This window comes from Trichoplusia ni, chromosome 3 (genome assembly GCF_003590095.1).
Source record: "Trichoplusia ni isolate ovarian cell line Hi5 chromosome 3, tn1, whole genome shotgun sequence".
Lineage (NCBI taxonomy): Eukaryota > Metazoa > Arthropoda > Insecta > Lepidoptera > Noctuidae > Trichoplusia > Trichoplusia ni.
In genome coordinates, this window is record NC_039480.1 from 18594119 (window position 1) to 18607553 (window position 13435).

Consider the following 13435-nt stretch of genomic DNA (forward strand, 5'->3'; position numbering starts at 1 on the left):
CTGTGTACCAAATTTCGTCTAAATCCGTTCAGTGGTTTTTGCGTGCATTCATACATTTTCAACAACTTTCGCGTTTATAATATTAGAAGAGTTTTTTTTAGGATAGCTTAAACGCAGTAAGTCGTTGCCCAAAACCCGCAAAGGGGTGACCTTAGTATCCTTAACGTTGTTCGTTTTTTTAATCTCTTCACATTCATTCATCATCGGCACGGATAGCCGAGTAGTTGAGGTCACCACGCCAAACCCACTCTACGCGACGTGTCTATCCCCGCGTAGGACAAGTATTTGTGTGATCCACGAATGCTTGTCCTGAGTCTGGGTGTCTTGCATAAGACTTGAATGTTTGTGAATATTCGGTGACACAAGGATTCAATGAGAGCATTTTCACGTTTTCATTTCAACAAAAGCGGTTCATACAGTCCAAATTTGTAAGGTAACAATCAAAAATATATACCTACAGACGAATTGAAAACCTCTTTTTTCGTAGTCGCTTGTAAAGCTAAGTTATCAAAGCCCGTCAAGTTTTTCTAGTTCTCTCACTGGGAACCGTTGCGTAAAATGCGCACGAGCACAGTAAGGGTTGAGTGCTAGTGATAGCGGAGCGGTGGATAGCTGATTATGATCACTTATTTGCTTAAAATATTTTAATGAGACTGGATACATTTTATTACTGTTTTTAACTGTGCATCATTCAACGTTGTCTAAAAACGGAATAAACTACACCAAAAATAATAAATAACTTTCGTTAGTCCGATTCGTAATTGACGCTTTCTTTTCAATTGTGTTATTTAAATTCTTGAAAATAACCTTGATAATAACTCAGTTTATGTGGTGTAGGGACTTGTATGTCTATTTGTCTAATAATTGAATATGATACGACTAAAAAACTAACAAAAACAAAGATTACCAAATCAAATATACAACTGAAATAAATCAGTAATTTATTTATTTACCATCCATACTCTATACTTACTAATATATAAAGCTGAAGAGTTTGTTTATTTCTTTGTTTGTTTGAACGCGCTAATCTCAGGAACTACTGGTCCTAATTGAAAAAATCTTTTTGTGTTGAATAGACCATTCATCGAGGAAGGTTTTAGACTATAAACCATCACGCTGCGACTAATAGGAGCGAAGATACAATGGAAAATGTGAGAAAATCAGGGCAGGTATAAATCATAACTTATATCTTCTACCCACGGGGACGAATTCGCGGGCAACAGCTAGTGTGTTTATATAAGAAAACACATCAAGATTTAGATTATCCATATCTATGATTGTTTACCCTTTCTAATACCTGCACACATAGAGAATACTCACAAGCACAATGGAAATAAATATCCATCTTACATTTCCATATATTCCGTACATGTTTACCAATATCGGTCTTCATATTCTAAAGCCACGCTTACAGTGCGACCCAACCCTTATGCAAACACGTGCTGCGCGTGCGACGCGTTGCTATGACGCAAGCGCTCTCGTCACCGACTTTTGTATAGCGGCGCCACTGTGGCGAAACTGTTGCGCGATTTTTAGTTTTGTTATTATTAAAGTGATAACGGTGCTATTGATATTATGTTTGTAATAGTTGTCTGGTATTTGGAGAGTCTATGATAAAATTGGCTATGGAAATCGATCTCCTTGACAATAGGGATGATGACAATTTTTTTTGCAGTCTTGTAGTTTTTTGTATAATAATGGATACGTATTTTTTAATTTGTCCCGTAAACATTAATTGACCAAATTACAGTGAATGAAACACGCGTGACGTCACGATTGAGTATAAATTTTACTCTATCGTTACGTCACAAGCCCCCTCTCATAAACTTTAAAGCAGTTAATCTTTGTCAATTCTAGTTTTTCTGAAAAAGGAAAAAGTGCGTGTCTCATACTTTTCAATTATCTAACTGAGGGACTAATGAGATTTTTTCTTTTTATACCCAGTCATCATCCCTATAGGCTATTTGACAGAGGGCCGATTTCTCAATCGCCAGATAACTTTTACCTGACGGATATGTTTGTATAGAAAATATGTCAAACGGCCATATTTATTCCTCAGATAGAAGTTAAGTGATGATTGAATAATCGGCCGCCAATCAAATAATATAAATCTGCTTAGTCCGTCCGTCAGATTTCCAGAATATATTGGAACAACGCCTAGGAATAGGTTCCTAAGCGTTTCTACAAACTATATTAATGATTAATGTAATGATATAATTTTATTGATTTTCAAAAAAACATTTTCTGATATTATTCCAATACGAAATGCGTAACAAAATTACGTACTTATTAATTTTTATGGTACACTTAACGATTAGCTTCGAAACGAGTGTGAAAACTCTAGTTTTATAACGAACACGCAAACACAAGACTTTAATAAACATATACAAAGAAATACCAACTAGTCCGTAGGTAACATTTTACACGTGTATTGTCAAGGATGACAAGAGTATGAGGAAGTGCTTCTCAAGCTAAGAGTATGTGTCATTATTAGGAGAAGATGATCAACTTTGTTTAAAGTTACCTAAAGTTGATTGATTTGAAACAAGTAAAATGTTATTATTTAAATAAATTTCTGTTTTCATGTCCATACTAATCAACTAGGTATCGTTTTTAAGATTCCGTACCCAAAGAATCAAAGCGGAAATCAATAAATCAGATAGGAAGCTCGTCATGAGGCTGTATCTCTGCTTCTGTTATAACAAAAAATAAAGATCGATTTTTAGCCACGGCTGTTACAGTTAGGTATATATATATATTGGGGGATATCAAGTACATTCAAGGGAGAATACATAAATATTAAGAGGACGACCAAAGAAACGATGGATGGATTGTGTGAAAGATGATATGGCTGTAAAGAGTGTTTCTTGTGAGATGACGACCGATAGGAAGGTATGGAAGAAGATGACATGTTGCGCCGACCCCAAATAAAATAATTGGGATAAGGGCAGGGGAATGATAATGATGACATAAATATATTTGCCACCCATTCGATTTGTTTATCTTAAGCCTATTTATGGTTACGGTACTAAGGTCATATAGGCACTTCCATCTCCTCTTCAATCTTCCAAGCGTTAAATACTATCTCGAAAGCCTTACATTTCCTCGGCATGGTGACGTCATCGTCCAAGATGGCTGCCGTTGACGGACTTAAGTCCTTTACACAAGATTAGCTGAACAAAGGCTTATGAATTAAAGAGATATGCCTTGTACTGTCGACTTGCCTCGCCTTTGTAAAAACCCCTTTTTTTGTAATGATAAAGTTTACCGAGCCTGGTGGACTTGTGAACTAATTAATGTCTGGTAGTGAGTGGTCTTATTATTGTTGTTGAAGATGTCTGTGACAGGAATATCTATATCTATATCTATACTAATATATAAAGCTGAAGAAGAGTTTGTTTGTTTGAACGCGCTAATCTCAGGAACTACTGGTTCGATTTGAAAAATTCTTTTTGTATTGAATAGCCCATTAATCGAGAAAGGCTTTAGGCTATAAACCATCACGCTGCGACTAATAGGAGCGAAGATATAATGGAAAATGTAAAAATAAACCGGGCAGGTATAAATCCTAACTTATATCTTCTACCCACGGGGACGAAGTCGCGGGCAACAGCTAGTAAGAGATAAAATTAAAAATAACACCCTGCAGTACTTTAAAAGTTGGATCGTAACGACTTTTAATAAAAGACAGATATTTATCAAACATGTCTAAGAACGCTCACACATAATTTATCTTTAAGGCAATAAAAACTTAATTGATATCACACAACATACTTCATAATTCCCGGGCCCTCGGCGTGGGTTGAAGTCGAAGCCGTTAACTTTTCACCCGATACGCAACAAGCTCCTCCATACTAAAGATGTGCGGTCATAGGACATAGGCCTCCATTTGCGACACGTATGCCAACGTATCCCTATTCCGGCAGATACAATTTTCAGTGCTATAACTGCATAAGTGAGTTGAACACAGGTTAAACTACGCTACGACGAGGTTGGTCCGTAGATGGGTGACGATTTTTGTCATAACGAGTTTCTCCGTGTTTCGGAAGGCAGGTTAAATTGTGGGTCCCAGCTGTTATTCATACATGTTTAACAGTCGTTACAGGTAGTCAAAAACTAGATCTGACAACCGGTCTAACTAAGAGTATCGTGTTGTCTGTAACTGGGTTGAGAAGGTCAAATAGGCAATCGCTCCTTGTAAAACACTGGTACTTAGCTGAATCCGGTTAGGCTAGAAGCCAAACCCAACATAGTTGGGAAAAAGGCTTTACCGACGATGATGTACAAACTCATAGTATAATAACTAACACACTATCTCCTTGTTACAGTGACGGCAGCAGCGCTGGCAGTCCGAAGGAGGCGTGCGTGGCGGCGTCCCCGCCACCAGCGCCGGCGCCCGTCAAACGAGACGTGCGCCACCACCACCAGCACGTGTCGCACCAGCAGCACGGCCCCCACGGTCACGGGCACGGGCCCCACAACCACAACCAGCATATGCACCATGATCAGCATTCGAGGCCGCTTAGTATAGGTGAGTTGTATTTTTATCAGCTGTTTAAAAAAAAAAACCTAAATAAGCCAGAATCCATTTATTCAAAATAGGCTACAAAGTAGCACTTATTGCACGTCTTAGTTACCTAGACAGCTCCCCGTATCGCCCACCCTTCACCGCTTCCCAAGTGTTCTAGCTGTGAAGAAGAAACGGCGCAACAAACTCCACAACATAGCACGCTGTCGCTTTTTTACAAAACACATATATGTTCACATAAATTGATTATTAAGGAAACGCTGACAAATAAGAAAGCGTTTACAGAGGGTGGGGAGAGGGCGTGTTTGGAAACAAAAGCCTCCCAACATCTCTTTTTGCATTCGCTATTGCACTAAGAAGAACATATCGTGTTAATCGAGAGGTTTCCATCCTATGCACATGCCCTAGCGAGACATGGCAGCATTTAAAATTGAATTTGAATTGAATTGAATTTAAAAATATATAAGATCTGCATGTAGCACACCATGCCATATAGGGGAGGGGAGTTGGTTGCGCCGTTTCTTCTTTCAGCAAAAGCACTCAGGAAGCAATGAAGGGTGGGCAAAATTGGATGCTGTCCAATGTAATTTGATCTTCAAAAAGTGCTACTTAGTAGCCTAATTTGAATAAATTACTTGATTTTGATTTCTGACATAATGCAAGCTTAGTTTGAGACTAGATGGCGTTGTGTAAGTCTTGCATGCTTAATATTATTTTGATTTTAGCTTCTTTTCTCACGTTTACCATTTACTTTGACAGGTGGTGGCGCAGGCGGTTCGAGACGCGCCGAGCGACGGGCCGCCGGCCCTTCAGAAAGAAGACGCACTGGTATTGCCATTATTTATTTAATACTTCATAATGCATCAAAATGTTTGATGGCTGCAATAGTACGCCTTTTTCCGTATGGGAAATTATCAAATTCTCCTTCCGCTTAATGTTGAGCGGATGGGAGTGTCAGAATTCTACTGACCCATGTTCCTTTCATTTTTATTCATGTACCGGGGCATGACAACCCTTTCGGACAATTCCGCTGCCCTAGCAGGCGAAATAGTGTGCTGGAAGCACACATCCTAATCTCATAATTATTTATCTAATCAACAAAATCCTAATTTAAACTGACCACGCCGCGTGAGTAAACCGTTGTTAGACGAGTTACATGAATCTGATAAAGTATATTATTATTTTTAGTATACACGGCCCAGTTCATGTATACGACATAAAATACCCCTAGGCGCGTTTTTTTTTTTATCATCAACTAAGATAATAAGTACGAAGAAAATTAAACAAGAGAAATCTGAAAATACTCTTAAAAATGATAAAATTGCCGCTCACCATTGTTACAAGGCTCGGACCGCGCTCGCAACAGAGCCGTGTTTCTAAAAAACTACGAATTGCATCATAATATTGAAAAAAAAATGCATACTTTTTAATCTCATAAATACCTATTTTTTTATCATGAACGTGTTCTAGTCATTGGATACACGAACTGGGCTGCTTTTGTAAGACGACTAAAAAATCACGGTATATATAGAAGCATTTATACAATAATAAGGGATGGGGGACAATTATAAGTTGTATGCCTGTAGTTGCCCCCCTTCCCTTGTATATGGATAAGAGTACATATTTTTTTGCCGTCTCTGTCCCTCAACCGGACGGAGAGCTCTACACCTTCCTTCCATCTCATTGTGTCTAAGAATGTTTAGTGCCAGTTTTTGTTCATAATCATCATTTTATTGGTCATATCTCTTTAACTTTCTTATTTATTGTGTCTTCTGCCTTTTCCTTGAATTGTTTTGTTTATTTTGTTCAATCTTTAATCAAGAGAGTAATTTTTTTTGGCTATGTATGTTTCGAAAATAGAGTCATATTTATGAGTATAATTAATTATTATATGTCTATATGGACTCATAACTTGTGATTGCCGAGCGGTGTTTTGAACGGATCTGTATGCACAAGGTTGCAGGTTTGAACCCAATGCTGACAAGTAAGTACAAATGTGACTTTTTTAAAGTTATGTGTACTTAATTAATTATTCTCAGACACCACAGTGAAGCTAAAGATATGCCAAAACGTTTCTGTTCAGTAATGATTTTATTGTCTTCAATTTCAGTGTAATCTCACCTAAAGATTTGACCAAAGATAAATTGAACATTCATTCGGGAAAAGAAGACTTTTACTTATACAATTCATATCTTATTATGTCTAAGTGTTGTGTTATTAACATTTCCAGAGGTACGCGTAAGTCCAGGAGGCGCGGGGACCTCTGCTGACCCCCCGCATATGATGCACCATCATCATAACATGGTGAGTAACACCAATACTTGACTTGAATGGTTGTGAAACCCCCTACGACACAAGTATACAAAATCTATTTAATATCTCTTGATTGACTGATTTATTTAAAAAAAAAAATACTTAACGTGTTTTTCATATTATAACATAACTAGCTGTTGACCGCGACTTCGTCCCCGTGGGTAGAAGATATAAGTTATGATTTATACCTGCCCTATTTTTACACATTTTCCTTTGTATGTTCGCTCCTATTAGTCGCAGCGTGATGGTATATAGCCTAAAGCCTTCCTCGATGAATGGTTTATTCAACACAAAAATAATTTTTCAATTTGGACCAGTATTTCCTGAGATTAGCGCGTTCAAACAAACAAAATACTCTTCAGCTTTATATATTAGTAGTATAGATTAAAAAATAAGGAAGATGAAATTTAGCGTAGTAACATCACAAGCTAGTTAAAATCTCACGTTACTGGTAAGTGACGTCAAACAAAATTATAAATCACTGTATCCTCTTCATTTTTTGCTTACAAGCTAAAGAAAAAAATCATATCCAATAATTATTATAAATCTCTAAATGGACTAAACTGTTATTTTTTTGTTAAATACCTTATTTCTTAAGGTCCTTCCTTAGGGACGAAGAAGGAAACCATTTGTAACCATTTTTACACATTTAAAATTCCATACCACCACATTATTTACAGACAGATTTCCTCAAAACCTAGTCTCTGAAAACCTAATGTATCATAATTTTCCTCCCCAGGATACGAATCCCCTAGAAGGCTCAGTCGAGTCCATGGTCAGCGGCGCCGGGTCCTCGGACGGGGAGCTGTCCTCCAAGGCCGGGGACAGTCCCAGCAGGAAGCGGAGACGGATCTCCAGACACCTGTCCTCAGGTATACTAGCGGGCATTATAGTATGGAGGGTCCAAGGGCAGAGTCCATCTTGACTGTGGTTGACTTCATCTTGCCAAAACCACAACTGCTCAGTTCGGCCCCCGTAGGACAAGCATTTGTGTGATCCACGAATGCTTGTCCTGAGTCTGGTATGCGTCTGTATGTCTTGAGCATAGTTGTCACGTTAAACGCACTGGGTGACGTCGCAGGTTCGAAGCTCACCTATAAAAAGCATTTGCCTGAATAATTTGTGAAATTCTACTACATACTTACGTAAAATAAGTTTCATAATATTCTGGTGTTTCCAGAACAATAATAATATGTTATTTACTGATAATAATTTCTATGATTCCAGGGGAGAGCAATGTCTCCGTATCGGCGCCGGCTGTTGAGCGGCGAACACCCAGACACCATTACCAACCACCGTATGTATACAATCAATCTATTCCACCTGTCCACGGCCACTGTTGGGCAAGCGGTCCTCAGTATGTAAGGTGGGAAGGCATCCATATAAACAAGACATAGACTTTTTGATAATAAAGGCGCCAACGTAATTAATTTCTTACGTTTACACCCTGACTTACTAGATGGCGTTGGCGTCGAATAAGATTGCGCTATGGTTTCGTTATCCGCAAAACTTTAAGAAATTTAGATTTGTACCATGATCTTACTCTATTTTTTAATCGATACGAGCTGTTAAGTAAGTGTTGCCACACACGGCAAAATGTCTGTAGTTCTATAGTAGTCTTGTAATTCGGGCCCGCCTAAAACCTAATAGTAATAAATGAATTAGTTTTTTATCCCTCAAGGCCATCTAGTCTCAAACTAAACATAGCTTGTATTATGAGTACTAGACTACTGATAAATATACTTAAATAGTCCTAAATACATACTTATTATAGATAAATTACTCCCACATACAGAACCACTGATCATGTTCATCACAAACATTTGTCCCGAGTGGGGATTGAACCCCACTACTGGTCACTAACCAGTAGACCAACAGGCCAGTCAACGTCAAGTTAATATTAATACCCTCGTGTCTGGTTGCCCCTTAGCCGGCGGATGCGCTACCTGGGCGGCGGCGCGGGCGGCTGGGCGGAGCGCCTGCTGGAGCCGCACGCGCACGCGCCGCATCCGCCGCACCCCGCGCATCCGGCACATCCGCCGCATCCGGCGCATCCGGCGCACCCCGCGCATCCGGCGCATCACACGCACCACGCGCATCCACATCACACGCCGCTCTTACTCGATATCAACCAGGTGAGTCCTGATAACATGATCAAATGTTTAAGGGTGATTCTTCAAAAAAAAAAAACACTAGTTAAGGTCGTCATTATCCTCACCAACTGGTTCACGTCACTGTAATGCTAAAATGTTTTAATTCTTACGTCATCTATTAATAGCCGTAGTACTTTGCAAGCTTAGATAAAAATAATATTAAAATAAGCAATCTGCTGTATGAAAAGTGTGGTGAGGATAATGATGTTCTTAATTTGTTTTATTTTTTTCCGGAGAATCACCCTTAGACTCTAGGGTGTGCCAAAAATTATATTATAAAGGAGGTTAGTGAGTACCTGGATGTGGGAGAGAGAGATAAGGCCACAAACCCAAGATATTGTTAGGCATGTTTGTTTTTATTAATGTTCCTTTAGGAGTGTTGTTATTTTTTTAGATCCGTACTTTAAAAAAGCCTGTGGATAGCTCTTTTTCCGTCTGTAACTGGATTGTATATCATGATCGTGTATAGCTAGACAACAAACACTCAAAATGAAGACCAAGTGATTGCTACGTTTGATTCACTCTTGATATTTTACCATTTCTGTGAGTGCAAATGAATAACTAACAAAACTGGTTTGTCCCCAATTAGCGTTTCATCTTTCTTTCATCACCCAAATCACAGCGTTGAGCGGAAGGGAGGGTCAATCTTTTTCTGAATAAATAAACCTACCCATGTTCCATGCTTTGCCTTTAGATTACCGCGATAACCCTTTCGGACAATCCCGCTGGTGTTTTTTTACCTTAGTTAATTGTTCAACTAAATGCCTCAGTAACATGTCCACCTTGCCTCAGATGTCAGTCCGCGGTCGCGGGCTGGGCGCGCTGGGCGGCGTGGGCTGGCACGCGCACAGGGACCACGCGCAGCGGCCGCAGGTAACACTAGGACCTATATAATATATATACAGTCATAAAGAAAACTAGAAAGAGATCATAACGAAAGCGACTCATTTAAAACCTTGGAACAATTTGAATACCAACCTTAGGTTCTAGACAGAAGAACCGCATTTCAATTGCAATCCAATCGCTGCTTGAATTGAAGTTTGAGTTGCTGAGGTCACATGTCGCGGGTTCGATACCCGTGTAGGATAAGCTTGTGTGGTTCAAGAACGCTTGACCAGAGTCTGGGTGTTTTGATGCCTTCACGCAAACATTGAAGTCGCATGGACTTGAATGTTTATGAAACCTCCCGCAAAAAAAAGATTAAATATAATAATGCAGGAGTAGTTTCATTAAAAAAAAGGAATATATGCGCAGCATTTAATAATCGAGTCAACTGCATTCAAATTACACTTGAAAAGCAATTCGCGTTTGGATTGCTGTTGAAACGCTTAACCATATAGCTCAAATGATCTCTTTTTAATAATTCGGTTATATTGATAATTAACACTTTAATTTTATTATAATCGTCTGTAATATTTAAGTTAACAATAAAATTCGAAGTCTGAATATACTATGATGATGCTAATAATATTACAATTTATGTATTTAAGAATTAGAATGATTTAATATCAATTGGTAAGATGGCTAGAACAATTTAACTGATGTCACAATATTAATTAAGATCTAAGACTTCAAAATCAGTAGTTTTCCAGGCAATTTTAAAAGTAATGACTCTAGGTCCATGGCACCGAAATGTCATTCAATGGAAAAGAACCGGCAAGAAACTCAAATAAGTTAATCTTTTGACAAATAAATTAATATATATTGAGATCAATGTTTAAAATATTATTTATACAATAAATCTTTTATTATTAGCAACATTGTTTAACGGAATTAATTGAAGGACGGGACACGTCAACGATTTTATTATATATCGCTGTCTCGCTTACTCATATCGATCAGTCTTAAGTTAGAGCGAGATAGCAACTAGGAGAATGAAGAAAAATTAATTCACGTATCGGATAGTTGCGTATTCTATTGGATATAGGGGATGAGTTAAATTTACAGGTCTTTTTTTTGATATTTTAAATCTTTTATAATTAAAATACTATTTATATGATAGTTATTCAGTTTTTTTGAGGTTATTATCGAAGTTAATATAAGTCAAAAACCTAGGTTCCTAAACGAAATCTGAAATCGTTCGCATTGATTAATGCTGAATAATTTTCTATAAAAGAAAAGGGCTTTTGCCCAGCAGTGGGATGAATAGGCTTTGTTACATTTAATAGGTCATTTTGAGGACTTTTATGTTTTCATATATATATAAATTCAAATTCCTATGACGTGTCCCGTATATATATTTAATCATGTAAGATTTCTTTCAGTTGTACACAAAATATATGAAAAATATAGCATTTTGACCGGGTACGATTATATTTGAGATATATATTTTATTTTGACAAACACCAACATGAGACACTATCACAAATGTTTGATCAAATATACAAACCATAGTTTTACTTACAAATTTCGGTACAAATTTTTGTACCAATATTTGATACCAACTGTGCCAATTTAAATGAAAATATTGTTTTTACACACTTTAACACGAATACACTTCGATATATTTTTATATATAACAATGTTATTATAAATTCATTATTTTACAAATGTTTTTGTTGTGTATGTATGTGTGTGCCTGTGTATCTCAGACACACGAGAATACGGCATCAAATGTATACAATAACGTAAAATCTTAATGAAATATTATTAAATATATAATTTCTTAAGTTAAATATATCGCTAGCTCTTTCTAACTCGTAAGAAAAGGAAGTTTTGTCCTTTTTTAATTTATAAGTTGTCTGTCTCTTTTCAATGGAAGCTGTCAGAAAGAGATGGGACTATTTTGACGTTGAAATCTGGGCATAGCATAGTTTTAAGTATGTTTATGATAACACATCATTCGTTTATCATTTTTTTGCCTGTTTTCGGGCCATAGTCAGAATGTAAAGAAAATATGATATATTTAAAATAATTAATTCGTTGTTTTCATGATCATTTAAATAACCATAAGTTAAAGTTATAAATTGGTGTTGAAAGTGCCATTTTGTAACTTTTTGTGTTATTTTTAAATAAATTTAGATTATTTTTTAATCCGTATTTGTGTAACCAATGATGTGTGATCATGTATAATGATTGTATAATATGAATAATGTATGTTAGTTTGTAATAGTTGTAAGTTACACGGACGATTGAAAACATGTGAAATGTTTTCCTATAACGGCTGCGGTCTGCGATCCCGGGTGACTTAGTTATTTTATTGTGAGGGGGGGAGGGTGTTAGAGAAACTGTGACCCAATCCGAGTCCTTAATCATGACTTGAAGCTAGAAAAGTTAATAGAAAGAGTTCTGTAAGAAAAGAAAAAAGTGTTTTGGAAGTAAATTAAGCTTAAACTTACTAAGTTTTCGCTGTAATTATGAAATTTGAGAGTCTGGGGTCATTTTATTTGCAGTTATGATGTATTATTTAGTTCTCATTTGACGGGGTTTTTGTAAACATTAAATTTTCATAAAAAGACGCCCAGACTCGATGGAGGACACACAGACAAGCATTTATATATCATACAAACGCTTGTCCTACGCGACACGTCGCTTACAGTCGTATTGATTAACGTGGTCTAGTATAGCAGTTTGGTTTCAACTACAAGGGTTCAACTCAAACTATAGCTAGAAGGGTCACAGTATATGGTAGTGTGGCGTGAGCTAGGGTCACAGGGTCACAGTATAGACTAGCCAGAGCTAGGCCACAGTACCTAGGGGCGCGGGCCGCAGCTGAGTGTGTGGGGGCCGCAGGTGGGCGCGGGCGCTGGCGCCGAGCTGTGGCCCGCCGCCGTGCTGCCCGCGCTGCCCGCGCTGCGCTACCAGGTACTCCCGGGGCGCTGGGGAGGGAGGGTTGGCTAACTCGGCCTACTGGCTATATAGAACAAAATGTCGGTTGATTGAAGTCTGGATATATTGGAGTGTCCACTGTTGGGTGTTTTTCTTAGATCTTTTTTATCAAAATACCTTGTCCACTTCTCAAAAACTTTACATATAATGTATGTAAATTATATTTATCATATATTTTTTTATCAAAGTCAAGAACTGTTGAAGTCCTCCACTGGGCTTTTTCTATTTCAAATTATGTCAAAAGACAAAACTTTCGTCCAATTAAAGAATTATATCCATGGTCATTGAAAAGAGATAAATTTATTAAATTCTCCTTTAAATTTGCAGGAATTCTCTTACTTATATTTTTCGAAATATATAAATAATGTATAAAAAAATACCACCTAGACATATCTAATGATAACTCTCATCACACAAACATCTCCTGTCGGTGTCAATCGAACCCACCGACCTCCAATATACCAGTCATTGTCACTAACCACTAGACCAACGGGCCAGTCAACCCTCTCGATCTCCCAACACAGCCACTTCACGACACCCCAGCGTGATCGATTATGATAAATAGAAAATACTTGGCACGTGACTAACATGCTCTATCTCTCTCTTAGAGTGA

The 13435-nt window shown here is 37.7% G+C and overlaps 1 protein-coding gene across 1 annotated transcript in view; it reads left to right on the top strand.

Moving 5' to 3' along the window:
• LOC113492244 overlaps nt 1-13435 on the top strand; it is a 102641-nt gene that overhangs the window by 70064 nt on the left and 19142 nt on the right. The window contains 8 exon segments of the mRNA XM_026869627.1: nt 4329-4433; nt 4518-4531; nt 5288-5356; nt 6759-6832; nt 7581-7713; nt 8069-8138; nt 8772-8976; nt 9787-9867. Of these exon segments, the coding sequence (XP_026725428.1) occupies nt 4329-4433; nt 4518-4531; nt 5288-5356; nt 6759-6832; nt 7581-7713; nt 8069-8138; nt 8772-8976; nt 9787-9867 (751 nt within the window).